The sequence below is a fragment of the Triturus cristatus genome, chromosome 1_2 (genome assembly GCF_964204655.1).
Source record: "Triturus cristatus chromosome 1_2, aTriCri1.1, whole genome shotgun sequence".
Taxonomy (NCBI): Eukaryota; Metazoa; Chordata; class Amphibia; order Caudata; family Salamandridae; genus Triturus; species Triturus cristatus.
Window position 1 is genome coordinate 1190610473 of NC_140580.1, and position 27996 is coordinate 1190638468.

The 27996-nt window shown below is 51.9% G+C and overlaps 1 protein-coding gene across 1 annotated transcript in view; it reads right to left on the minus strand.

The window, feature by feature from the left end:
- Positions 1–261: 261 nt before the first annotated feature.
- ENG (endoglin) overlaps positions 262–27996 on the minus strand; it is a 379947-nt gene continuing 352212 nt past the window's right edge. Inside the window, exons 14-15 of the mRNA XM_085614141.1 lie at positions 12895–12996; positions 262–2231 (exon numbers count right to left, since the gene is read on the minus strand). Of these exons, the coding sequence (XP_085470267.1) occupies positions 2113–2231; positions 12895–12996 (221 nt within the window). The 3' untranslated portion in view covers positions 262–2112. The remainder of the gene's footprint in view (positions 2232–12894; positions 12997–27996) is intronic.

Sequence of the window (27996 nt, forward strand, 5' to 3'; positions counted from 1 at the left end):
TGACTCAGCTACGGGATGAGTGACATGGGGAGAGTACGAGTGACTCAGCTATGGTATGAGTAACATGGCGAGAGTATGAGTGACTCAGCTATTGTATGAGTTTCGTGAAGAGGGGATGCCTGGCATACAGAGGTTAAGAGTAACGAAAGAGGCTTGGATTATTAGTAGAGCACAGGCTCTTGATAGCCGGCTGTAACAGAGGACACCCCTGTGTTTGCGGCACATCTACTTCCATTTGATATAGTTAAACCGGCTTCTCCGTTCATTGTTTTAAAAACTTTAATGACAGTAATAATAGAGATAAAATAATAATAACAATAATTATTATATTACAGACGCCGCCCATAGATGTTCTTTACATGGGTAAACACAGTCGCTTGTAGGCGTGGCTTGGAGAGGGTGCCTTTGACCTTGTGAAGATCCTGTGACCTTTGGATGTTCCATGGCCTGTGTTCAGAGTTTGACTGTTGAAGGAGTTCATCTCCAGCCCATAATCTTCCTGTGCTGTAGTCATTCAGGGGCCCGTGCACTGCACATGTTCTGATTGGTTAGAAATCATTATTCATCGTGTGACCGAAAGTCAGTTGTACAAAGCATGTTTAGGGCCGCAAAGGCTGCGATTCAGTGTTTGCAACCGTAAAAATGTGTTTGCTCAGATGCACCAATTACATTTTAGGAGTTGGACATGTTTTCTGACGGTTATAATGAGATTCTGAATTGAAAGCTATTTGGTGTCTGGAAGGGGAGGGTTGTCGGCGTCGCTTGCAAATACTGCATGGGGGTCGTATGTATCAATCTTTTGCAGCTGAAATCCAGTTGAAAAATATTGACATTTTGCTAACCTCCACGTTGGGTTTGTAGCTCACTCGCAAAAGGGAAGCGGCCACTGACTACTACCTAACAAGCAAGAAAAAGAATACTTTTATTTTTAAAAGCAGTCCTGTTTCCTTTAAGGAAAATGGGTTCATTACTAACAAAAAAAAGGTTTACTGAATTGAAAAGCAATCACAGAAGTGACGGTCGCTGCTGCCGCTGGCCACCATCGTGCGATGGCCTCCAACTGGAGTGAGTCGCAAATTACGACCTACTTCATGAATATTAATGACATAGGCTGGATTGCGACTCACTCCAAAGCTGAATTATTCAAATCAACCTATTTGTACAAAGCTCAGTTTGGAAAAACTGTTTACTGGTCACATAAATACTGGTTGCAAACGGCAACAAGTATTTAGCTAGCAGTAAACGGTGGACATGGCTACCAGATCTTATGGTGGTACCCATTAATATTCCAGCTGACCTCAAGGGAGGCTGTCTAATTGGTTACTGGGGTTTACCTCTCTTGACTGTGAGTGGAGCTTTGTCCAATCAGAGTTGAGCTTTCGTTCAAACCCTGGCTCAAGTCTCAGGGCACAGAGTGGCAGGACATGCCTCTACCGCCGGTCAGTATTGCCTAAATGGTGTCATTCAGTGACTCTTTCTGCGTTGGGTTATCATTAACGCGAGTCCTGGGCTGATTTCTGAATAAAAAAGATGGCACACATGAACAGCAGTGAAGTGTGAGTGGCAGCCCATCCGAGGATGACACACAGGTGAGAAGAGGAGAATTCACCAGCAGGGGCAGCAGTGAGCAATGTTCTCTTGGCTCCGCCTTGTTCAGTCTTCTCAGGGGGCGGAGTCTTTGTTTCCACGGCTTGGCCAACGTTGACAACAGAGGCACCATTATCCATGCCCACTACCTCATAGCAGTGGGACCGCCTCACCTCCTTATGTTGCAGAACAAGGTGCCAATCTGGGCACTGTTAGTCTTTTTGATACCAAACCTGTCTCCCAATTGAAATCACCTGATAAATAAATAGAATGAGTCTTCGTCTCCCCGAGGTGAGCCAGGCAGTGTGTGGACCAGCGTGTAGGCCGCGAGTCTGTGAGCATGTTGTGCGCCAGCGACTCCCAGGTATGAGCTGCTCTAGTCCAGGTGGAACCCATCTGTCTCTGAGAGGGTCATGTGCCAATGCAAGATCCTTTCTGGTCAGGCACATGAGCGGGCAAAGCTGGGCATCCACAGAGCAGCCACTGTGCAAGGGGAGTGTTGGTCCTCAGCTGCTTCCTCCCTGGCTATGCCATGCTGCTGGTGGAGCAGGGTGTGCTCTGGGTACTGCCAATGCTCTGGTTGGCACTACTGCTCTCCGAGGCGGCCACTTTGGTGGGCACCGGCTGCTTCCTGGCGGAGGAACCTGTGGTTGGGGAAACAAAGAACCAGTCAGTGTGAGGCGTCTGTTGCAGAGGGCAACCTTACTCCCTCAGGAGTCGACCATGGTAGGATGAGCCAAGGCGATTACATCTTAGTTACACTGCTGCCAGCCAATCACAGAGACCAGACAGCGCAATCAAAGGTCAACAGTCTTCAAACAATCAAAATGTGGACAGTGCATCTGCTTACACTACTTTACAGCATCTGAGTGAAGATTACTGAATGACGTATTTGTTTACACTGTTCACTCCATCCAGGTGGCTCTTACTCAAGGTTTACTGGTTTACCCATCCAAGTGAAGTACTGATTAGAGCGGTTTACCCTACCAGAGTGGAGATTAGCCTACGCCCCTTCCTAATAGCGAGTCGCAAAACACTATTTTGCAAGTCAAATTTTTTTGTGACTCGCAAAATAGTGTTATATGGCCATGTGGGTTTTTGCGTGCACATTCAGGTCGCTAACCCGTTTGCGCATGCAGAATCTGGTCGTGCATCTGGTTCTTAGTTACTCATAAGTTTGCTCATGATTCATTCAAATCATACACATCAGCCCACTAGCGCAAGCCATTAAAATCTTATGAAAACCACTGTCCCCAGAGAGAATGAACAACCAGCCAAAACGATTCACATTACACATGAAATTTCCCTTCACAAGCACAAAGTAAACAACTGTTTATGCCCTGAATAAGCAGCCATAAGAAACTTGTCCTGCATAGATTAATGTTAAACCTCAATACTACACACTAAGGTTTTGACATCAATGTCCATCAAGGTGGCCATTCTGCACTAGCCTCTCAGCTTATCAACTGCTGTGCTGCAAAGAACGCCGCCTTCAGGGGGCGCTGCTGGGGGAAAGCCCTAAAGAGGGATAAAATATGGGGTAAAAAGTTAACAGGGCGAGTTATAAATTGGAGGGAAGCGAGAAGTACGTCAGGGCAACAGAGTAAAGTTCGCTGTTGCCCTTACAGAATTCCCATTCGTCAAATTAAAAGAATGGCTGCCAAGCGGCGGTCATTTCTAAAGCACTGGCGCAAACCGCCGCACGGCAGCTCCTATCAACACAATGTCTCTGAAGCTGGATTTTATTTAAAAAAATACAAAATCTATGCCCTTGTCGCCATGGGAGTAGTCTCTCTCCAGACCAACAAGGAGGATGTATTTCTGGACCGTTTCTTTGTGTGAAGCCTGCAAGAGACAGGGCCTTTATCTGAAAATCACAAGGCAAAGAGGAGACAACCCTCACTGGCAGAGCAGTTCAAGGGTATCAAGGGCGCAGTAGAACATAAAAAAAGAGTTTTTACGATACTCAGGGGGATATTCTCAACAACATGTGTTAATCATCGCAAAATTAGCTTAACGTAACTCCCCACATCTCAGTCCATCGCGGGAAAATAACACCGTGTTAACTTAGTTATCTCAACAAGGCGGCACCATGCGATAGTTCCACGATAACGCATCAAAAGACCGCGATGAATAGTTGCGATGAGGCCAATCACGATACAAAAATCTGCGATAACCAGCGAAAGGCCTGCAATTCCCACGCGTCATGCAAGAAAATGCACTTTAAATGCAGAACGAGAAAAACACACCCAAAGAATAATAAACTGCGTAGCAACACGGATGCACCCGGAGAGAGTGCCCAGGTCAATGCGACACTCCACAAACCCCACAGACCACCCGCAAGGAACCTCGGGGTCAGGCAAGGCCAAGGAGAAGAGGAAGACGCAGTTCAGTCCGCATGACAACGGGATCGCCGTCACAGAGGTGACAGAACACCAACAACAACTGTCCGTCACCTCCACCCTGTCATTGGCAACATCAGACGGAAAAATGGCATTCCATAGTGAATGCAGTCGGAGTTTCGAGGAGTCCAAGAAGTGCTGGCATGATGTGAAAAGCCAAACCAAGCAGAAACCCCGATGCCAACAGGAAGCCAGCAACGGCGAATGGAGGTGGGAGTCCTGCGCCACAGGAGGAACTGGAGCAAATGGAGGCCACAGTCATCAGTGTGGAGACGGTGCAAGGAGTCGGGAGTCCGGACACTGCTCGACATGACCTGACACAGCATCAACAGGGTGAGTCACAAACAGGGACTGGGGGATGGAGGGTGACGGGCACCCTGGCACACATGCACAATGACATGTAGTACACCACACACCCACAATGACCCTGGGTCATGTCCCTGATCCCGGTGGCACACTGCAGCACACATACAAACATCAAGTAGGCCCCCGTCCACCATGTGCCAAAAGGGGTTCCAACTCACACATCACCAATTCCACAACACACACATGCACCCGTGCGAAACACAGCAAAGATGCGTACCTGTGATCCACACTGACAATGCAAGTGACACTACATGACGAACAGCATGGCTGGAGTACAATCACCATGACATTGTACACGCCACAAGACCGAGGTGGCTGAGTATCGACCACATCTGGAAAGGAGCAGGTCACACTGACACATCCACGTGCACAAACAACCACTGACGTCAACAATACATCTGCAGACAAACAATGCACAGGAGGAGAAAAACCGTCCAAGAGCCCAAATGACCCAAGTCACCAACATCCCAGCACCTTAAAAGCACAAAAGTCAAAGGCACACCACCTCCAAGGGATAGGGGGCAGCAAAATCACAGCTGCAGGGGCGACTCTACCACAATGCAGCACACAAACATAGCAATGACAGCACATCCACATGGACGACAATGTGGTACACAGTGCAACACTTACACTGCAGAACAGAGGACACAACTGGGTCCGTTCATGCATAGAAAAGGGCCAATCACATCTGACATAACAGGAAACTGAGCTGAAAATGTACGTGTACAACCTCACCTACGTCATGTAGTCCAAATGTCACTGTCCCACATTAAATAGTACGCTCCTCCCAAACAATCACAATGTACATTGTCATGCAGTCTGTATGTAAACTTGAATAATGCGTCAACATACATGCCAACACAATGTCAACAAGCATCTCCCCTTCACATTGCAGAGGGACAAACAACACCTCCGGTAGAGCAGACCAGACAACTCTACAGTGATGCTGAAGAGGACCTCCACACTTCGACACAGACGCCCTACAACAGTTCATGGACATCTTAGGCAATCGACCTCCAGAAGCAGGGCAGCCCAGCTGCATCGAGGATACCCCACCCCCAGCACAGACCACACAGCTGGACACACCCACCACCACGGCTGGCTCCCAGCAGCCCACCGAAGCACACATCGCATTCCAAGGCCAGGTGTCAGACTGCCAGAAGGGGGTGGCCGAACAAGTGCGGGTGGGGTTCGACCTCATGGAAGCTGAACTAGATCACATACGTGGGTGTCTAAGTCCCATCAGGGACCACCTACACTCCCCAAGGGAGACCCACACTGCGACAGAGACACATGTCTTTGCACATCCCAGAGCCACGGTATAATCATCCGCACCCCGCGTTAGACTTGCCTACGCTGGCCCAGGTCACTCCTCTTACGTATTGAGTGGGGGACGACAAAGATACATGTGCAAGGTCCCACCCGCTTTCTGTGGTGACATGGCTGCGTCCGCTGTACACGGCACAATGTAATGTTGTAGGGCCCGGGGTCCTAATGCATACATCATGAGCACACGGACACACTCAGATAGTTCGTTGAACTGGCTACGGGCACGTGCGCTCTATACCTTGATTGCCTGGCTCACACGTACAGTGACGCCTGTGCTGGATGTGTGTGGGGTGAGTGTAAGCCAGCCCTCATGAAGTCGTTGGTGCTGGCAAAACTTGAACACTGATCACAATTAAAGCGGAAACAGAAAACACCAGCATTACATAAACAACTGTGAAGCATCATGGTGGTAGCCGGAGAAAGTACAGTGTGCACCCAATATGCAACCAGAATGGTCCATGAGTTGTGGTGCACTGAGTCAGTGGCACCTGAAGAGCCGAGCAGGGTATCAAGCTGATAGCCTGGCAGTAAGACACCACCGACTCTGGCACCTGTTGTGTGGAGTTGGTCCTGGCGGTGGTGGCGTGTGCATCCTGCTGTGATGCGACGTCCGGGCAGGTTAGGATTCGATTTGATGTGTAAGCCCTGGTAGACGGCAGTTGAGGCCAGAGGCAGCGGTTGGCGCAGGGCCACAGACACATGGTGTTGATGACCCCCAGTCCATCGCTTCAGAGGCCATCCAATAGTAGTCAGTCCATGACTTCAGCTGCACAGAGTTAGTGGCCCGGATGCACCGCGGCAGGCACAGGCACGCCGCCACGGGACGGTGACTTGCGGTGCAGTGAGATAGGGCCACGAGAGCTGAGCGGGGCCTCGATGTCGAAGGTGAATGTCGCGGAGTGTTATGGGGGACAGTGGAAGGTGTCCTCCAGGGCATGATGCAGAGGGCAGAAGCCGGCCGGAAGTGGCAAATGGAGGAGTGGAACGCTACAGCCTCGTGCCTGCCACAAAGTCAGTATCACCAACATGATGATGAAGACAACCCCCAGTCCATAGACTCAGTCGCCACCAAAGTTCAACCAGAAAGAGTCAATGGATGTCGGGGAACAGACTTAGTGGCACCGGAGCTGAAAGGGGATGCAGTCTGCAATGAGGCCAGTACACTGAGATCAAAGCAGCCATAAATAAATCAAGACTGAGTCCCCATTGTGTGACCTACTCGACTGCAGTGTAGGCCCGAGGCAGCCGTCAGCAGGGTCCCACAGCCACGTTTTGTTGGCTCGCGAAGCACAGAGTTAGTGACACCAGAGCAGTTGTTGGCAGTATTCGATCACCTCCGTAACGATGATCCATTTGTTTCATCCAGACCCAAACGCGTCTTTCTCTTACACCTCTCCTTGCGTGCAATGATATGAACTCTGCCATACAGGAATCAAGAGTCAGTTCCAAATGTGTGACCTACTCGACCGCAGTGTCGGCCCAGGGCAGTAGTCAGCTAGGGACCACAGACAGGTGTCGTTTGGATGCTAGGCACGGAGTTGCTGGCACCACATCGAAGGGAGTAGAGTGTTATAAACTCTGCATTAATATGTGTACTCGGCCATTGTATAATCAAGACTCAGTTCCAAATGTGTGACCTACTTGACCGTAGTGTAGCCCGGAGGCAGCGGTAGAGTATGTCAACGAGAAAGGAGTACAGCGGGCCTGTGTCAAGGAGGCTGTGATGGTCTGAGGAGGCTGCCAAGGTCGCGGGCCTCGGGCTTGGTGCTTGCTCCGGCACGTGGTGGGCCCTCTTTGATGCACGCCGTTGACAGCAGGTGAGCAGTGAGGCCTGGCTGCGCAGGGGCATCCAAGACAGGTTCGGGGACCAGCGGCACGGGTGCAGCAGGCAGACAGGATCGCAGGCAGCACCGCTCACGGTGATGGCGTCGGCCTCGTGGCGGGGTGGGAGGCGCCACCCTGGCAGACACGTTGGGCACGTGCTTTTTATTCACACCCCTATGCTGGCTTAGCATACGCCGGGCCAGCCCACTCTGCACACGCTTACAGGGGGACGTCACAAGCTACATTTCCGAGATCTTCACCACTGGCTGGGGTGACATGGTTGCGTCTACTGTCCACTACACTCCAAACACCAGCAGTGCATGTAGATTTGTATATGTCTGTGGTCTGCATATTGCAGTCTGTCCTGCACATCTCCGCCACACTTGGCATTGTGTACATTCTCATTCATGGGTCACTTGCCTCCTTCGCACAAGCCTGGTTCCCACCTCTCCCCACATTCTGCTATTGTGTGGCTGAGGTGCCATGCCGTTGAAGGCTCATGCACATGGCTAGCCCATGTTGACACAGTAAGTTGTGCTGTCGTGTCTGGTGGGTGGGCATGTTGTATGTGATTTTGTAACGTGAGCATTGCCAGAGTTGTGAGTTGCATGATTGTGGAGTTGAGGTGTGTGGTGTGTTCCTTTGGTAGTTACCAACGAGCAGTGCATTCCCATAGGTGCCATCCTGGAAGCGCTGGTTGATGATGGACTGTCGGAAGATGTAGGAATCATGCACACTGCCTGGGTAGCTGCCGGCGACATTGGTGAGGAGTCCCCTATGGTCCACTATTGCCTGCACATTGATGGAATGCGTGTGCTTTCTGTTGCGGTAATTGTGTGCAGTGTCAGCAGGGGACACAAATAGGACATGTGTGCTGTCGATTGCCCCCAACACGTGCGGGAATTCAGCTATGGCGTGTAGTCCTTGCTTGGTCTCCAGCTGTTCCTGCGTATTGTGAGGGACGTATGGGTACTGGGGTACCAAGCTGATGATGGCATCCAGGACAGGTGTGAGGGACTTGGATGGGGCTGGCTGTGAGACTCCTCCGACTCTGGCGGTTGTTGTTTGGGAGGTACCAGGGGCCAACAGGTGCAGTACAGCCAGCAGCTTTGTCTGAGGTGGGATGTTGGTTGTCTGCTGTGTTGGTACCCTCAGCCTGTGGGCAATAATGGTCAGGATGCGGAGGATGGTTCTCCTGTTGAGCCTGTAGTGGGCAATGACGTCCTCTGGTGTTAGGTCTGTGAGGCTGGTGCGTTTCCTGAGGGTCCGCTGTCTTTGTCTGCGCTGCCTCTGTGGTGGTCCGGGGGAAGGGGGTGGCGCACCTAGGGGTGGTGGCGGGGGGTATTGTGACCCTCTTGGGGCTCTGAGCTGAAAGATCGTTGGCTCCATAGCATCTGTTGTTCTTCAGGTGTGGCTGTGGGCTGGGCTCCCTTTTCTGGTGCAGATTGTCATCCAACTTTGCACCAGGTCAGAGCAGGTGTTAATTTCCTGCTGCTAACGCACCTTATCACCTGTTCTGTGGTCTTTTCGCAAATCTGGCTGGTCGTTGAGAATGTTGTGGAGTGGTGTTTTCGCTGCTTTTTGCACAGGAACGCCTTTTCTGCATCTCATTAGCGTTAGTTGCCAGTGTCATCGTGGTAATGTTTTTTGCGTCTGCTTTCGTGGGGAAAGTGGTGATATTGGCTGTTAGCACCAGCTTGTGAATGGTGCGATATATTTATCACCACTTTGGCTGCGATAACATGCCGATAACTCGGCGATAAATCCTAGAGAATATGCCCAACAGTGTGCCCTGACCATATGTGGCAAAAGAATGCTTTAAAGGTCTCATACTCCGACCCTGCGAGTAAAATCACATATTCGGCTTCACCCGCCAAATCCTGCCCAAGGGGAGTATTCACTCTGTATACACTGACTTAGGCCAGTGTGGAGATTAGCGTACAGAGCATCAGATTACACGGCTTTGAGCCAATCAGAGTGCAGATTAGTCAGAGGTATATCAGTTTACACAGTTCACCAATCGGATTGAGCATCAATCTAGATAAGACTAAGACCATGGTCCTGAACACAAAAAAGGCAAAAGAGGCACCCGGTTGGTACTTGTATAATCAATAGGTACTTGGGGTGACAATAGACAGCAAAGGATCATTCACATATCAGGAGGAGAGGTTTTGCATTGGATCAACAAAATCTAAAGAACAAAACAGCCAGCTCTAGCTGTGATGCACGACTAAGTGATACACGCGAAACTCGTCCCAACAACACCCTCCGGGAGTGAGTAACGAGGGGCAGAGATGCAGCCAGGCAAAGCTCGTCCCAACAACACCCTCCGAGAGTGAGGAACGAGGGGCAGAGATGCAGCCAGCAAAGCTCGTCCCAACAACACCCTCCGGGAGTGAGTAACGAGGGGCAGAGATGCAGCCAGGCAAAGCTCGTCCCAACAACACCCTCCGAGAGTGAGGAACGAGGGGCAGAGATGCAGCCAGGCAAAGCTCGTCCCAACAACACCCTCCGAGAGTGAGGAACGAGGGGCAGTGATGCAGCCACTAAGTGATCCAGGTAAAGCTCGTCCCAACAACACCGTCTGAGAGTGAGTAACGAGGGGCAGAGATGCAGCCAGGCAAAGCTAGTCCCAACAACACCCTCCGAGAGTGAGTAACGCGGGGCAGAGATGCAGCCAGCAAAGCTCGTCCCAACAACACCGTCTGAGAGTGAGTAACGAGGGGCAGAGATGCAGCCAGGTAAAGCTCGTCCCAACAACACTCTCCAAGAGTGCGTAACAAGGGGCTGAGCTGCAGCCAGGCAAAGCGCGGCCCAACAACACCCTCCAAGAGTGAGTAACGAGGGGCAGAGATGCAGCCAGGCAAAGCTCGTCCCAACAACACCCTCCAAGAGTGAGTAACGAGGGGCAGAGACAGCCAGGTAAAGCTCATCCCAAAACACCATCCGGGAGTGAGTCACTGAGAGGCAGAGATGCAGCCAGGCAAAGCTCGTCCCAACAACACCCTCCGAGAGTGAGTAACGAGGGACAGAGATGCAGCCAGGCAAAGCTCGTCCCAACAACACTCTCCAAGAGTGCGTAACAAGGGGCAGAGCTGCAGCCAGGCAAAGCTCGTCCCAACAACACTCTCCAAGAGTGCGTAACAAGGGGCAGAGCTGCAGCCAGGCAAAGCTCGTCCCAACAACACTCTCCAAGAGTGCGTAACAAGGGGCAGAGCTGCAGCCAGGCAAAGCTCGTCCCAACAACACTCTCCAAGAGTGCGTAACAAGGGGCAGAGCTGCAGCCAGGCAAAGCTCGTCCCAACAACACCCTCCGAGAGTGAGTAACGAGGGGCAGAGATGCAGCCAGGCAAAGCTCGTCCCAACAACACCCTCCGAGAGTGAGTAACGAGGGACAGAGATGCAGCCAGGCAAAGCTTCTCCCAAAAACACCCTCCGAGAGTGAGTAACGAGGGGCAGAGATGCAGCCAGGCAAAGCTCGTCCCAACAACACCCTCCGAGAGTGAGTAACGAGGGACAGAGATGCAGCCAGGCAAAGCTTCTCCCAAAAACACCCTCCGAGAGTGAGTAACGAGGGGCAGAGATGCAGCCATTGAGGTCTTTGTACTTGCAGGCAGGCGGTCAAGGCATGCTTCACCACAGATTTACACCTAAACTGCCGCCTTGTGAGTTATCTTAACTTAGTTGAACGGAAACTAACAAACAGCGACACATCCGGAGGACGAGCAGGAAGCCCCGTAGGGGTCGGGGCAGAGAGCTCCACGCCTATCTGTGTGGCACGGTTGTGCCCATGGTTTGATGCCGCTCTTACCCCGGGCGGTATGTACAACTTTACCCAAACTCGCCGCGGGCTGAGGCCAGGCAAGTTTTTTAAGACTCACTTGAAGAATGCGCCTCATCTCTTTCACCTCTTTTGTGCAGGTGCAGCGCATATTTCCTTTTTTCAGCCTGCATTCTCATCGACATTGGCCTGGGAAAGGCTTGGGGTCCTGTTGATGTTGGTGTCACCTCTGCTACCTTTGTAGAGACCGGTCCCATTGATGTGCGACGCGCATGCGTGCACTGAAGGCGGCTTGGCCTGTGCCCTAAAGTTATCCTTGATGGTTTTGGGAGGCAGCTGGGCCTGGAAACCTGCACTTCAAAAATGCCTCCACTCTCTTCGATGATATATTAAAGGCGCGTCTTGCTCTCTTCGCTGGCGGCGGCGCCTGAAACGAAGCTTCTCAAGGAGTGTCTTTATCTGTATAAACACAACTATGTGTATTCGGATTCTACGCACAGCAGAACGGTTTTTTAGACTAACTGCTTTTTTATAATATGATTTACTGTTGCAACGGTTTTAATTAGCCGAGCAAATTCATAAATGTACTTACTATCTTACAGTTAGCCAATCAGAGTGGACTTCAGCCCAAGGAGAACCGGATTACACGGCTCTTAGAAGAGTGAGGTCAGGGTGAGGCTGCTTATTCTTTATCCAGCAGTGTATCCTGACAATAGCATTTACATTTGTTTTAACCAATCAGAGTGGAGATTAATCAAACGTGTATCGGTTTACACTGTTAACCAATCAGAGAAGAGATGACTAGCAGGCAATGTATATGAGTTTACACTGTTAGCCAATCAGAGTGGAGATGACTCACAAGCAAAGGTGTGTCAGTTTAGACTGTTAGCCAATCAGAGAAGAGATGACTCACAAGCAAAGGTGTGTAAGTTTAGACTGTTAGCCAATCAGAGTGCAGATTAGCCAGTGGTTTACAAAAGTTTAGTCATTACAGTAGAGCGTTCGCCTGCTGTGTACTGACTTGTTTAGGACAATTGCAGTGGAAATTTGCCAGTTTATTATTTTAAACAGCCAATCAGCCAGGACCTATGACAACATTACTCTTGACCAATCCTAGTGCAAGTAAAACAATGACCTTTTGGTCTTAACAAACTAAGGGGCTTATTTATAAGCCGTGTGCACCACCCATGCGTCACTTTTTCCCATATTAAAAGTGAGACACCAGCGGCGCAAGGGGCTTGTAAATAAGCCCCTAAGAATGCTAATTAGCAGAAAGTGCACTGGCCACACTGGGACAAGCCAGTAAAACGGACAGCAGACACTGGCTTTAGCCACAAACACAACTTCCACCAATAAGGTTGGACATTAGACAATAGTTACACTGGCTTTAGCCAATCAAACCGAACATAAGACAATAGTCTCTTCCCTCAGACTGAAGGTTACACAATGATCATCGCTGGGTTCAACCAATCAGTGATGAAACAGACAATGCTCTTTTGATTTCTCCTGGCTCTGGTCAATCTGTGCTGCGATTGGACAATGGATTCGGGCTCAACATTGGTTTTGTCCAATCAGAGTGAAGACCTTAGTGTCGCAGATACTTACGGGTGTGGCTGTAGATGAACCACAGGGCAGCGGTCAGCAGGGCACCAATCAGGAACGCTCCAAAGGTGATCCCCAGCACGGAGCCAGTGCCCAGCCCTTGATCTGCAGCCCACAAAAAAGAGGGTTAGCACAAAGATAGTGAATACATGTGCTACAACAATAAAGGTTATTACACATGTGTGACCACAATGCAGGCGACCACACATGCGACCACAGTACAGGTAATCACGTGCAACCACAATACAGGTCATCACGTGCGACCACAATACAGGTGATCACACGTGTAACCACAGTACAGGTGATCACACGTGCAACCACAATACAGGTGATCACATGTGCAACCACAATACACGTGATCACACGTGCAACCACAGTACAGGTGATCACGTGCGACCACAATACAGGTGATCACGTGCAACCACAGTACTGGGTGATCAAACGTGCAACCACAATACACGTGATCACACGTGCAACCACAGTGCAGGTAATCACGTGCAACCACAGTACAGGTGATCACGTGCGACCACAATACAGGTGATCACACAAATAACCAAAATAAAGGTGATCACACAAATAACTACAATACAGGTGATCACGTGCGACCACAGTACAGGTGATCACACGTTCGACCACAGTACAGGTGATCACATGCGCGACCACAGTACAGGTGATCAAACGTGCGACCACAGTACAGGTGATCACACTTGCGACCACAGTACAGGTGATCACACGTGTGACCACAGTACAGGTGATCACATGTGCGACCACAGTACAGGTGATCACATGTGCGACCACAGTACAGGTGATCACACGTGCGACCACAGTACAGGTGATCACACGTGCGACCACAGTACAGGTGATCACACGTGCGACCACAGTACAGGTGATCACATGTGCGACCACAGTACAGGTGATCACATGTACGACCACAGTACAGGTGATCACACGTGCGACCACAGTACAGGTGATCACACATGCGACCACAGTACAGGTGATCACACATGCGACCACAGTACAAGTGATCACATGCGACCACAGTACAGGTGATCACATGCGACCACAGTACAGGTGATCACACGTGCGACCACAGTACGGGTGATCACGTGCAACCACAGTACAGGTGATCACGTGCAACCACAGTACAGGTGATCACATGCGACCACAATAAAGGCATTCACAGGTGCACCCACAATACAGGAGCCCACAAGCGCAACCACAATACAAGCAATTACTAGTGCCATCACAATAGAGGTGAAACCATGCAGATGCAATTCATGTCACTACAAGTGCAACACACTCTACAGTTTCTTTATGAGCAACAACAACACACGTAGCGCGCTCCTGTCTCTGCTAAGGGGCACTCCTGATGATTGCCCTAAACTGCTGTCTCATAAACTGAGCTGCAGTCTTTTCTGAGCGCGCGCTTTCACTGAGCTGCAGTCTCTTCTTTACGCACTCTTACACTGAGCTGCTGTCTCTTCTTTACGCACTCTTACACTGAGCTGCTGTCTCTTCTCAGCGCGCGCTTACACTGAGCTGCTGTTTCTTCTCCGCGCACTGTTACACTGAGCAATTGTCTCTTCTCAGCGCGCTCTAACACTGAACTGCTGTCTCTTCTCAGCACGCTCTTATAATGAGCTGCTGTCTCTTCTCAGCGCACTCTTACACTGAACTGCTGTCTCTTCTCAGCGCACTCTTACACTGAGCTGCTGTCTCTTCTTTACGCACTCTTACACTGAGCTGCTGTCTCTTCTTTACGCACTCTTACACTGAGCTGCTGTCTCTTCTTTACGCACTCTTACACTGAGCTGCTGTCTCTTCTTTACGCACTCTTATACTGAGCTGCTGTCTCTTCTCAGCACGCTCTTATAATGAGCTCCTGACTTCCTTTAGACACGTCCCTGGAGGGCCCCTGAGATGCTCCCCAGGCCTTGCTCACAGATGCGGTCTCCCCTCAGACACATCCCTGGAGGGCCCCTGAGATGCTTTCCTCAGTCACATTCTTGGAGGGCCCCCGAGATGCTCCCCAGGCCTTGATCAAAGATGCTGTCTCCCCTCAGACACATCCCTTGAGGGGCCCTAGGATGCTCCCCAGGCCTTGCTCACAGATGCTGTCTCCCCACAGACACATCCCTGGAGGTCCCCTGAGATGCTCTCCTCAGTCACATTCTTGGAGGGCCCCTGAGATGCTCCCCAGGCCGTGCTCACAGATGCGGTCTCCCCACAGACACATCCCTGGAGGTCCCCTGAGATGCTCTCCTCAGTCACATTCTTGGAGGGCCCCTGAGATGCTCCCCAGGCCGTGCTCACAGATGCTGTATCTCCTCAGACACATTCCTGGAGGGCCCCCAAGATGCTCCCCAAGCCTTGCTCACAGATGCTGTCTTCCTCAGACACCTCCCTGGAGGGCCCCTGAGATGCTCTCCTCAGTCACATTCTTGGAGGGCCCCTGAGATGCTCCCCAGGCCTTGATCACAGATGCGGTCTCCCCTCAGACACATCCCAGGAGGGCCCCTGAGATGCTCCCCAGACCTTGATCGCAGATGCGGTCTCCCCTCAGACACATCCCTGGAGGTCCCCTGAGATGCTCTCCTCAGTCACATTCTTGGAGGGCCCCTGAGATGCTCCCCAGGCTTTGCTCACAGATGCGGTCTCCCCTCAGACACATCCCAGGAGGGCCCCTGAGATGCTCTCCTCAGTCACATTCTTGGAGGGCCCCTGAGATGCTCCCCAGGCCTTGCTCACAGATGCGGTCTCCCCACTGACACATCCCTGGAGGGCCCCTGAGATGCTCTCCTCAGTCACATTCTTGGAGGGCCCCTGAGATGCTCCCCAGGCCTTGCTCACAGATGCGGTCTCCCCTCAGACACATCCCTGGAGGGCCCCTGAGATGCTCTCCTCAGACACATCCCTGGAGGGGCCCTGGGATGCTCTCCTCGGACACATTCCTGGAGGGCCCCTGAGATGCTCTCCTCAGTCACATTCTTGGAGGGCCCCCGAGATGCTCCCCAGGCCTTGCTCACAGATGCGGTATCCCCTCAGACACATCCCTGGAGGGCCCCTGAGATGCTTTCCTCAGTCACATTCTTGGAGGGCCCCTGAGATGCTCCCCAGGCCTTGATCGCAGATGCGGTCTCTCCTCAGACACATTCTTGTAGGGCCCCTTAGATGCCCTCCCAGACACATTACTAGAGGGCCCCCGAGATCTCCCCAGGCCTTGATCAAAGATGCTGTCTCCCCTCAGACACATCCCTGGAGGGCCCCTGAGATGCTCTCCTCAGACACATTCCTGGAGGGCCCCTGAGATACTCTCCTCAGACACATCCCTGAAGGGCCCCTGAGATGCTCCCCAGGCCTTGCTCACAGATGCTGTCTCTCCTCAGACACATTCTTGGGGGGGGCCCTTAGATGCCCTCCCATACACATTCCTAGAGGGCCCCCGAGATGCACCCCAGGCCTTGATCAAAGATGCTGTCTCCCCTCAGACACCTCCCTGGAGGGCCCCTGGGATGCTCCCCTCAGACACATCCCTGGAGGGCCCCTGAGATGCTCCCCAGACCTTGATTGCAGATGCGGTCTCCCCTCAGACACATCCCAGGAGGGCCCCTGAGATGCTCTCCTCAGTCACATTCTTGGAGGGCCCCTGAGATGCTCCCCAGGCCTTGCTCACAGATGCGGTCTCCCCACTGACACATCCCTGGAGGGCCCCTGAGATGCTCTCCTCAGTCACATTCTTGGAGGGCCCCTGAGATGCTCCCCAGGCCTTGCTCACAGATGCGGTCTCCCCACTGACACATCCCTGGAGGGGCCCTGGGATGCTTTCCTCAGACACATCCCTGGAGGGCCCCTGAGATGCTCCCCAGGCCTTGCTCACAGATGCGGTCTCCCCTCAGACACATCCCAGGAGGGCCCCCGAGATGCTCCCCAGACCTTGATCGCAGATGCTATCTCCCCTCAGACACATCCCTGGAGGTCCCCTGAGATGCTCTCCTCAGTCACATTCTTGGAGGGCCCCTGAGATGCTCCCCAGGTCGTGCTCACAGATGCTGTATCTCAGGGCTCGAGTCGGGGTACCACGCGGGTGGACGGCGTCCCCCCACTTATTTTACCAGGTTTTTCCGGGTGGACGCCGTCCCCCCTGCCCAAAAGCTGGACAGCATTGTGTGAGCAGAGAGCCCGGGTGGGAGGGAAGTTTCCCGTAAATTACCAAAGATATGCTATTATTTGTAATTGGAGACTTTAAGCGGCACCGGTGGTGTGTGCAGGCTGGAGTGATTGGGAGGCGGAGCGAGCAGGCGTTGGCGGTTAACGCTTGGAATGTGTGTCCTTCTGTATCTTGTGCACTTTTGAGCACTTCGTTGTGCAACTGGGGCACCCCCTCGGGGGAGTGGGGGGGAGGGGGGGTTGCAAAGGACATCGAGGAACAGACCAGGGGTAGCAGTGCTGTGAAATGCCCCGTCATCTAAAGGCATATGAATACTCATGAGATTCCTGTTGTGACGTCACTTCCGGTGACAGCGTCCCCCCACTTCTTTTTTAGGTCTCGGCTGCGAAAGGCTGCGCTTGCGCAGTCTCGCTCCGAGATTTAATGAGTTTGAGTGACTTTGAGAAGAGGGGCTTGCACCCGCCCCTCTTCTCTCCTGTTCTCCATTGGCTGGCCTCTTAAATGCTGGCCAGCCACTGGAGAAGAGGTCCAGTCACTCCGTTGAAGCCCCGTCCTTTTCGGATCGGGGGGCGTGTTTTTTCGTTGCTTTTCGCAGGGCGTGTTTTTCTCTCCTCCAGCCAATGGCAAGAGGAGAGAAAAAGAAACACGCCCCCGAATCCGAAACCGAGGCTGCGTTTCTCCGAGGCATTTCTGCTTGGCCTCGGAGAAAGGCGGTGGTGTGCTTCGGTGTGCTTCTTTGTTTACTTTTCTGTGAGGTGGGCCTGTTAATAAATCAGTCGGAATACGCGCTCCTCTTGCTATCATCCCACCGGGTTCATTAAAGCAAGAGAAATAATATGTTTTTCAGGAAAGCTCCGGTTGAAATTGTAATTCCGTCCAAGGGGTTCCTGTGCGCCGGCTTGCATGCTCCTGGCCCCGAAGGACGCGTCCGCCTCACTACGTAATGCACTGTTTCTTTTAAGATGTAAAGTTATGTAAGTGCGCGAAGTTGTCCAGCAGATGCTTTGTGTGCCGGGGCTTAGCTACATTTATTTTTTAAATCTGCGCCGGCTTGCATGCTCCTGGCCCGAGGGACGCGTCCGCCTCACTCTGATGATTTCTGCATTGTCCGCCTTACGTCAGTGGACGAGAGTTACCCGCTGTAAGGAATCCCGCGAGAGTTCATAATTGTGCACTACGTAATGCACTGTTTCTTTTAAGATGTAAAGTTGTCGGCGAACGGCATATTCCAGTGTCAGTACTTGTTATCGGTGTCCCTCGTGTGCTGCCTCCACTGCCGTGTTCGTGCTTCTCCTTCCCTGTTGCTTGTGTGCTTCTCTGACTCCTTCTGATGCGCTCACCCTCCTGTGCTTTTGCCCCTGTTTTTCCACCCTCCCGTGGTTATATTCCCTAGCACCACATTGCACTCTACTCCTTGTTCTTGCTCCTCTCCGTTTGCTTTCCTCCCCATGCCCTCCGTGTTGTTCCCCGCCAACTCTTCGTTTTTTCTTCTCTCCGCCCTCCTTGTTACTCCCTCCCATTCCCTTACTTAAGCTCCCCACCTGAATTGCGATCCGTACAAAGCTGTTTATCACCCTGTGGCTCTGTATCGGTATCGGCTGAAATTAGTAGTGTATTGTAGTGGCGTCTGCCTCGGTGCTAGAGAAAACGGGTCACATTTCTGAACACATGAGATTTTCACCCACAACACGGGGTGTCTCAAGGGAGGATGTGGCTTAACGGCCAGAGCTGACTACTTTGGGGCTGGGAAACAAGGTTCTAGTCTCGGCGTCGGCTCAACATCGTGTGATTCTAGGCAAATCACGTAATCACCCTGTGCCTACCAAAAATGAATGTGTCCTTATGTAACGTAACTAACTGGTGCTCATATAAAGCTCTTGTTTTTATGGTATAGTCTGACAGGCCCCTTCTATATCCCGTGATCTATATCCCGTGATTTTCTGTCAGCCCCTGTCCCCCCACCCCCTGCTTTTCCGTCTGCCCGGGAGAATTTGTATTTGGCTGCAGTAAGATGTTACGTCAGTGATCTCACTGAAGTTTGGAAAATCGCAACAAGGCGTATGCAGACAGTTTCTAAGGACATCTACAGCATAATTGTGCAGTGGCTCCTCGTCATTAGGGGGGCTTCCAGCCTTTGTTGCTTTTTCAGTCTGCAACGTTACGCACATCTGCGTTTACAGCTTCAGCAAGCATTGCGATTGTGGCTCAAAAGCTGGGATGGGCTAAAGTGATCCACTCTGTGACACGAGGGCAAGTCAGCGCTGCTGAAGCTACAACTCGAGTACATCACTGTGGCCAGTGCAGCTGGTACAGTCGTACTAGGGTCCTGTTGTGAGGAGATATCTACAGCCCAGTTATTTCCTTTAAATAAAGGTGGAGAAGGCTCCGTTGCATCCGGTGGAGACGTTTAACTAAGATGTGGTTGGTAACAACTTTTACAGAAAGGCTTAGGGACGGCGAGATATATTGGCTTTGCTAATGCTTACTTTATACATGTCTTCACTGGATTATATGGTGAATTTTGGTGTGTTTTCTGCTGCTTTCTCCAGATGTATATCAGAACACGTTCTCCTAACTCGTGTCATGAGACCGCATCCGTTTCCACTTACTTGAAAAACAGCTGAAAGCCCCTCTGCTGGCTTCCAACAAAGTTAGAACCCAATTTTCGTATGATCCCAATCGCTGAAAATAGTCCCAGCCCGGGATGTCGTTTAACAATATGACAAGGCTCTCTTGCCTTCCCTTTATCGAGCGTCATGGGTGATTGACTGGACCACTTGGATTAGCACGACACAGATCTCGGAAGCTGTATAAATGCACTGTGATTCAGCTTTGTAAACCTGTTGTAAGTGGAACGACTGTTTAGAACGTCCGAAGGGATTTTATTTAGGTCAGAACTAAGACACAACTTTTGATTTTTTTTTTTAATTTTTTTTTTTTTACAAAACATGGATATACAAGTTAATTTGCGTTTGATTTTAAACAACGATCGATTTTTAATATTGAATTAAAGAAATAGCTTTAAGTGTCGTTGTAAAGCCAGCTAAACTTGTGTTCACGGTTTCTGCAGGACAAGCTTGTAACTTCCTCTTTGCCTGTCCCGATTAATTCTCGTAAAAAATCCAGCATTAAAACGTCATAAATGAGCTGATGTCATCAGCATTGTTTTCAGTGCCAGGTAATGTAGCAAACACTAGTCTGGCTAGAGCGAGGAAGCAATCTCAACATCTGCCATGTAGCATCTGCCATATAGAATCAACCGGTTTGTAATCGACCTTGTTCCCTTATTTTTCCAAAGGTATTTTGCTATATTTTGTTATTCATTGAAAATAATTGAACATATCGATTTTTTTGCGAAAGTATGTTAAGTATTTAACATTTTTTAAAGCGTAGCTGCACCTTAAAGGCATCACCTCGAAGTATTAATATTTTAGTAGGCATTCTAAAGAAAACAGTAAAAAAGTTAGTGGAAATATATTATTTACCACGAAATGGCCAAAAATGAAACTGATAAAGCAGATAGGCTTTAAGAGATGGTAAATATTTCAGATGAAGACCGCACTGTTCTTTGGCAGTTCCCGAAAGAAAGGTAGAGTTCTTTATAGGAGAAGACCATTCCAAAGATTTGGTTGCAGCTCCTGTGTTATATTTATTCAGTGCCAGAGAGGTTTGAATTTTGGGTTTCCATTCAGCTGCAGCTTCTTTATTCCACAACCCTTTTGTCTGCTGAAGACATTTTAGCCAGATAAGGTGGATTTCCCTGGTGAATCACCCCGTTTGCCTGTCTGTAGATCTTCTATTTAATTCTGCTTTGGAGTGGAAGCCAGTGTAGCTCATTTAGAACCTGTGAGATGGGGTCACATGTTCTCTCGTTGGCCAGTGACTTCAAATCTGCCTTTAGCAGAGTAGGAGAGGATTGCCAAAACCCAGCTAACTTGACAATTCCTTCATTGACTTAGGACTTCAGTATATCACTATTCTTTATACTCTGAGATTTTTTGTAATGCTAAGTATCCTGTGAAAGTAACTACTCTAATCCAAATTAAGTTCGGATTGTATTTTTTTAGTGCATCTTTTCCTCGTCTTCTTTATCCCAACCGTTGCATAATATATGTAGAAAAAGCTAGTAACGTTTGAAAATAATGCATATATGTAGCTCTCTGATTAATTTACCTTTTGAATATTTGGAGCTCAGAATACATTTAGCGGTTCATAGTCAAATGCCTTCCTTTATTGTAAAGATGGAAGCACTAAATATCTCCACGTCTAATTTTGCAAGACCATTTTTTTTTTTATTGAGATAAAAATTACAAAGACCATAACGAATGCCATGGTGCTTTGAACGCAGCAAAGCTGCAATATTTCAGTACACTAGGTTAACCAAAGCCGCCACTTCTGATGAAAGCAGTTGCATACTATACGTATAAGAATAGGGCAGCCATAGAGTATAGGCATAGCATGGAAGTACCACTGCATCACTGTTGGAAAACCACCCATTCCAACAACGTAACAGAAAGAACAAGCATTTACAATGCAACGGTCTTGGCATTGTTAAAGTTAGAGCTATTGGCAGTGCTCATGACAATGCCGTTTCTTTAAATGTTTTAAAAACAAAAACAGAAACAAAAATAATGTCATGAGCAATGCCAATAGCTCTAACTTTACCAATGCCGAGACCATTGCATTGTAAATGCTTGTTTAGGACTTGTGCCCTGCTGTATCTCCTCAGACACATTCCTGGAGGGCCCCCAAGATGCTCCCCAGACCTTGATCGCAGATGCTGTCTCCCCACAGACACATCCCTGGAGGGCCCCTGAGATGCTCTCCTCAGTCACATTCTTGGAGGGCCCCTGAGATGCTCCCCAGGCCGTGCTCACAGATGCTGTATCTCCTCAGACACATTCCTGGAGGGCCCCCAAGATGTTCCCCAGTCCGTGCTCACAGATGCTGTCCTCCTGGGGCACATTCTTGTAGGGCCCCTTAGATGCCCTCCCAGACACATTACTAGAGGGCCCCCGAGATCACCCCAGGCCTTGATCAAAGATGCTGTCTCCCCTCAGACACATTCCTGGAGGGCCCCTGAGATGCTCTCCTCAGTCACATTCTTGGAGGGCCCCTGAGATGCTCCCCAGGCCGTGCTCACAGATGCTGTATCTCCTCAGACACATTCCTGGAGGGCCCCCAAGATGTTCCCCAGGCCTTGCTCACAGATGCTGTCCTCCTGGGGCACATTCCTCGCGCTCTCCTCGTTTCCGGCTCAGAGATGACGTCTCTTCCTGTTTTCGCCTCACTCAGGCCCCGGCTCTGCGGCAGCCTGTCCCAGCTCTTCCTCTGGCCTCTCTCATCCTGCTCTCTTATCCTTCACTGTCGAGGGTCACAGCACACTCCTTCCTGAGGAGAGCCGGGACAGTCTCCATGGAGACACGCCGTGGCGTCACACACACCCAGCCCTCCAGGCTTCTCAGGGCCCTGACTTCCCTGGGGGGAGGGGGGGGGGGGCAATGTCGCTTCAAAGACCCCCTGCCCTCCATCACTTTTTAGAGAGGAAGCCGCTTGGATGGAATTTGTTTGCGCAATTTAGGAAATCTGTGTATTCTCTTGTGTCCTATTTATTCTGTAACTTTAATTTCCTCTGGTGAGTTGAACAATTCAGGAAATTCAATGGCAGAGCGCCATCTTGTCTGTTGCTATTCAAGTGTTACTTGGGAAGCCGGGGTCCCGTCTGTGTGCTCCCCCATCCAGTGCTTGGGTAGCCAGGGTTGCCCTCTGTGAGATCCCCCATCCAGTGCTTGGAAAGCCCAGGTCGGCTCTGTGCACCCCCATCCAGCGCTTGGGTAGCTGGGGTCCCTTCTGTGCGCTCCCCCATCCAGTGCTTGGGTAGCCAGAGTCACCTCTGTGTACCCCCCCTTCCTTTGCTTGAGAAGCCGGGGTCGCCTCTGTGTGCTCCCTCATCCAGTGCTTTGGAAGCCAGAGTCCCCTCTGTGCACCCCCCACCCAGTGCCTGGGAAGCCGAGGTCCCCTCTGTGTGCTCCCCCATGCAGTGCTTAGGAAGTCAGGGTTGCCCTCTGTGAGATCCCCCATCCAGTGATTGGAAAGCCCAGGTCGGCTCTGTGCACCCCCATCCAGCACTTGGGGTCCCTTCTGTGCACTCCCCCATCCAGCGCTTGGGTAGCTGGGGTCCCTTCTGTGCGCTCCCCCATCCAGCGCTTGGGTAGCTGGGTAGCTGGGGTCCCTTCTGTGCGCTCCCCCATCCAGCGCTTGGGTAGCTGGGGTCCCTTCTGTGCGCTCTCCCACCCAGCGCGTGGGTAGCTGGGGTCCCTTTTGTGCGCTCCCCCATCCAGCGCTTGGGTAGCTGGGGTCCCTTCTGTGCGCTCCCCCCATCCAGCGCTTGGGTAGCTGGGGTCCCTTCTGTGCGCTCCCCCCATCCAGCGCTTGGGTAGCTGGGGTCCCTTCTGTGCGCTCCCCCATCCAGCGCTTGGGTAGCTGGGGTTCCTTCTGTGCGCTCCCCCCATCCAGCGCTTGGGTAGCTGGGGTCCCTTCTGTGCGCTCCCCCCATCCAGCGCTTGGGTAGCTGGGGTCCCTTCTGTGCGCTCGCCCATCCAGCGCTTGGGTAGCTGGGGTCCCTTTTGTGCGCTCTCCCCATCCAGCGCTTGGGTAGCTGGGGTCCCTTCTGTGCGCTCCCCCCATCCAGCGCTTGGGTAGCTGGGGTCCCTTCTGTGCGCTCCCCCCATCCAGCGCTTGGGTAGCTGGGGTCCCTTCTGTGCGCTCTCCCATCCAGCGCTTGGGTAGCTGGGGTCCCTTCTGTGCGCTCCACCCATCCAGCTCTTGGGTAGCTGGGGTACCTTCTGTGCGCTCCCCCATCCAGCGCTTGGGTAGCTGGGGTCCCTTCTGTGCGCTCCCCCCATCCAGCGCTTGGGTAGCTGGGGTCCCTTCTGTGCGCTCCCCCATCCAGCGCTTGGATAGCTGGGGTCCCTTCTGTGCGCTCCCCCATCCAGCGCTTGGGTAGCTGGGGTCCCTTCTGTGCGCTCCCTCATCCAATGTTTGGGAAGCGGGAGTACCCTGCGTGACTTGGCATGACCTCCTAGGTATGGTGCCGCATGGCCACCCTGCATGGTATTGCATGGCCTCATAGACATGGTGTGAGGCAATGCAGCGCCTTACTCTGCGTCAAGGAGGTGTTCTTTGGGCGTTGTAGTGGGTATTCCCACTCAGAACCCAACACATTTTACATTGTTCACAGATTATGAGATGTGGTAGGCCTCCCCAGCGGTGACTCGTTTTTTTAGGTCTCGCCTGAGCCGGCGCATGCGCTCCTCTGGCGAGACATTTAGTGAGTGGGCTTTCAAAAGTCTGACGGGGTGGCATAGAGCATGCGGGTATGCGCACAATGACGAGTAGAGGCGCCATCTGGCTTTCCTCTCGCGTCATGGTGCACGCACATCGCACACCATTCGCCAGCCTGCTTTCACTTTTGCCGTCACGCGCGCACCACTTGCGTTTTCGCGTGCTTGTTTTCTTTCATTTTCACAGCCTCGCGGCCACATCACTTTCGGCCGAGGAAACAGATCTTGTTTTTTTATGTATCCCGATTCCATTTAATTTAATTTAATTTCTTCCACCCTTGCTTTCCCCGTCCTCCCTTCTACACTTCCCCCTTTCCCCCCATTCCTGTGTTCCCGGACTCCTTCGACTGTATGTTTTATGTATATCAGCCTTTTTTTTACTGCTTCGTGATGGAGGAAAAGTCCACAAACCAGTCCGCCCCCCCCTCTCCCCATCACACAGTGACTGTGGCTTCGACCCTGCATAGCGATCCGCTGCCGTTCGCCTGGATTCGTGCTATATAAATATAGCATACTTCCCTACAGTCCTGACTGTCGAGCTCACTCTCTTTCTTCTATGCCTGTTCTTTATTCTTTCCTACTTATTTTCCTATCTTTGTTCGTTTTTACATCATTTCCCCATCAATTTACTCAAACCTAAAATTACTTGACTCGCTTCCCTCTCTCTCTCTCACTCCCCTCTTTCCTTGCTTCCGTCCACCCTTCATAAATTCTCTTCTCCCTTCTTTCCTCCAAGCCAATTCACTCCGCCCTTACTTCTTCCCACCCTTCTGGCTCTCACCCCCTACTTCCATCTCTCCCTCCATTTTCTTCCCCTATTTTCATCTCTCCATGCCACGTCCCTCATCCTTTTAGTGCCTTTCCCTTCACCCCCTTCCAGGACACGCACACACATCATGCTATATGGGCCTATATGTGATTCTTGGGGGTGGGGTGGGGGTGCATTGCCAGTAGAGGAACGTAGGTATGCATACACACACGTTCCTTGTTTCATTGTGCCATGGTGTCTGTGACGCCACCTCCGATATACGTACTAGTAGCTTCTCTTTCAGTGCATTCATGTCTCCCTTATTTTAACACACTCGTGCTCCTCCCCCTTTCCCCGAATACACAATGTCTCCTCCAGCGGGTAGGCACAAACAGGTGTGAAATGGCCGTGTGGACATGCTGTTCCTGTCCCTGGGTGCCTTTACCCCATTACAGGCGCACGCGCTCACAGTAAAGCCGCACCTCGTGGCGCGATAAATCCGCCCGTAAAGTGTCGAGCTCCGCAGAAAAGGCCATATTTATTGGGTTCTTGTATTTTGAGGGCTCGCGGTGGGGCTGGCCTCCTAGGGGGGCTGTCTCTTGATGTCCGGAGGGAAATAAATACATTTGAAGACAAAAAGCAATTGGAACAAAAACCCTCGCCTTTATTTATTTTTTTCCCTTCAAAATAAAGCGTGTTCTACACAGCAGCCCCACAGTGTCGGCTTCTTTGTTTTTCAGGGTTTTGTTTGTGCAATATTTATGGGCTCCCGGTGATTTCTGGGACACTTTTGTACTCACTCAAGTTCGAGCTTGTTACATAACTAAGCTGACGGCAGCGCTTACTGGTCGGGCGGCAAGCCGTACCAAGCACTGGCATAGCCAATAGGTCTCGCCTTTGGGACCTTATAAGTGCTTATCCATGCAACAGTTGATGTTGTTGCACCAAGGATATTGTGCTGCATAACTAAATACTTATGAGGTCCCAAAAGCGAGACCTATTGGCTATGCCAATGCGTGTTCCTCTTTCTGTGTGTGCTGCAGAAGGCTGCATTCTGCGGCACACACAGAAGGAGCAAATTGCCCTCATTGATTGTTTTTGTGCCGTAGGTGTCTCTTCCTGCATAAAACACCCACTCCTAAAACGCAGATAGCCTTGCACCATGGCGCGAGGGTGCCTGCGCCGGCACATGGCAGCCATTTGTGCACCAGTGCAGGGGGAAAGGACAGGATTGAGCCGTGTCTGAAACAGCGCTTTACTGCCCTTTTCTTTTGCCGCAGAGCAGCGCAGAGGAAAGGAATGCGGCGCTGTGCTTCATCAAACAATTGTACACGAGGCCCTGCATCTTAGGAAGGGCTCTGTAGTGATCAGGTATCTGGAGCATGTGTGTGGAGGATGCGAGGTGCCCCAGTGGGCCAAGATCACTGGGTAGCCCAGCTGGCCAGGACCAGAAAAGATGAACCTCCATTCATGCACCATCTTGTAACTGTAGGGGGCTGGAGGGGTTGGGGTGGATAGTAACGGAGCCACACACACAACAGACCTGTGATTTGTTTCTGCAAAACCCTAATAAACATGACTCGAAGTCACTTAATGACCCCAAGGCACAGTGGGGAATGACTTGAATAGGGACCTCGCGGTCAGAGAACGGGACACAGATGAGGCTGCACACACCAAGTATCAAGAAATGCTGGTTTGAAATGTGCACAGTTCAATGTCCCTACCTTGCACTTGTTTAACCTCCATACACTACATATCCATCCGTGACAACCCCCTTGACTTGCTCCAGATGCTGCATGCACTGGGTGTTATCCTATGGGGTGGTGCTTCCCCCGCTTACACAACATCCAGAAGCTTAGCGGAACAGCTGGAGGGCTCAGCGGGGAGTGTGAGCCTGGGCACCCCTCCTTAGGCACCTGCCCCCTCCCAGAGGCACCTACTCCCCCCCAAGAGGCATTTGAACCCTCCCCTGAGGCACATGGGTACCCTCGAGCCGCCACCTGGGCACCCCCAGAGGCACCTGAGCACCTGCATACCCCCAGAGGCACCTGTGGGCCCCCAGAGGCACCTGGGCATCCCCAAGGCACCTGCTCCCCCGCCCCCCCCCGGAGGCACCAGGCCACCCGAGGCACATGGGCACCCCCCGAGGCACCTGCCCACTCCCAGAGGCACCTACTCCCCCCCCCAAGAGGCATTTGCACCCTCCCCTGAAGCACGTGGGTACCCTCGAGCCACCTGGGCACCCCCAGAGGCACCTGGTCACCTGCATACCCCCAGAGGCACCTGTGGGCCCCCAGAGGCACCTGGTCACCCCCAAGGCACCTGCTCCCCCCCCCCCTCCGAGGCACCTGGCCACTCCGAGTCACCTGGCTACCCCTAGGCACCTGGGCACCACCAGAGGCACCTGGTCACCCCCGAGGCACCTACTCCCCCCAAGGCACATGTACACCCCCAAGGCACCTGAACACCTGCATACCCCCAGAGGCACCTGTGGGCCCCCAGAGGCACCTGGGCATCCCCAAGGCACCTGCTCCCCCTCCCCCCCCCCTCTGAGGCACCTGGCCACCCGAGGCACCTGGGCACCTCCAGAGGCACATGGGCACCCCCAGAGGCACCTGGTCACCCCAGAGGCACCTACTCCCCCCCCCCCTCCCCAAAGCACATGTACACCCCCAGAGGCACCTAGGCATCCCCAAGGCACCTGGCCACCCACAAGGCATCTGGGTACCACCAGAGGCACATGGGCACCCACGGAGGCACCTGGTCACCCCCGAGGCACCTGCTCCCCCTCCCCCCCCCCTCTGAGGCACCTGGCCACCCGAGGCACCTGGGCACCTCCAGAGGCA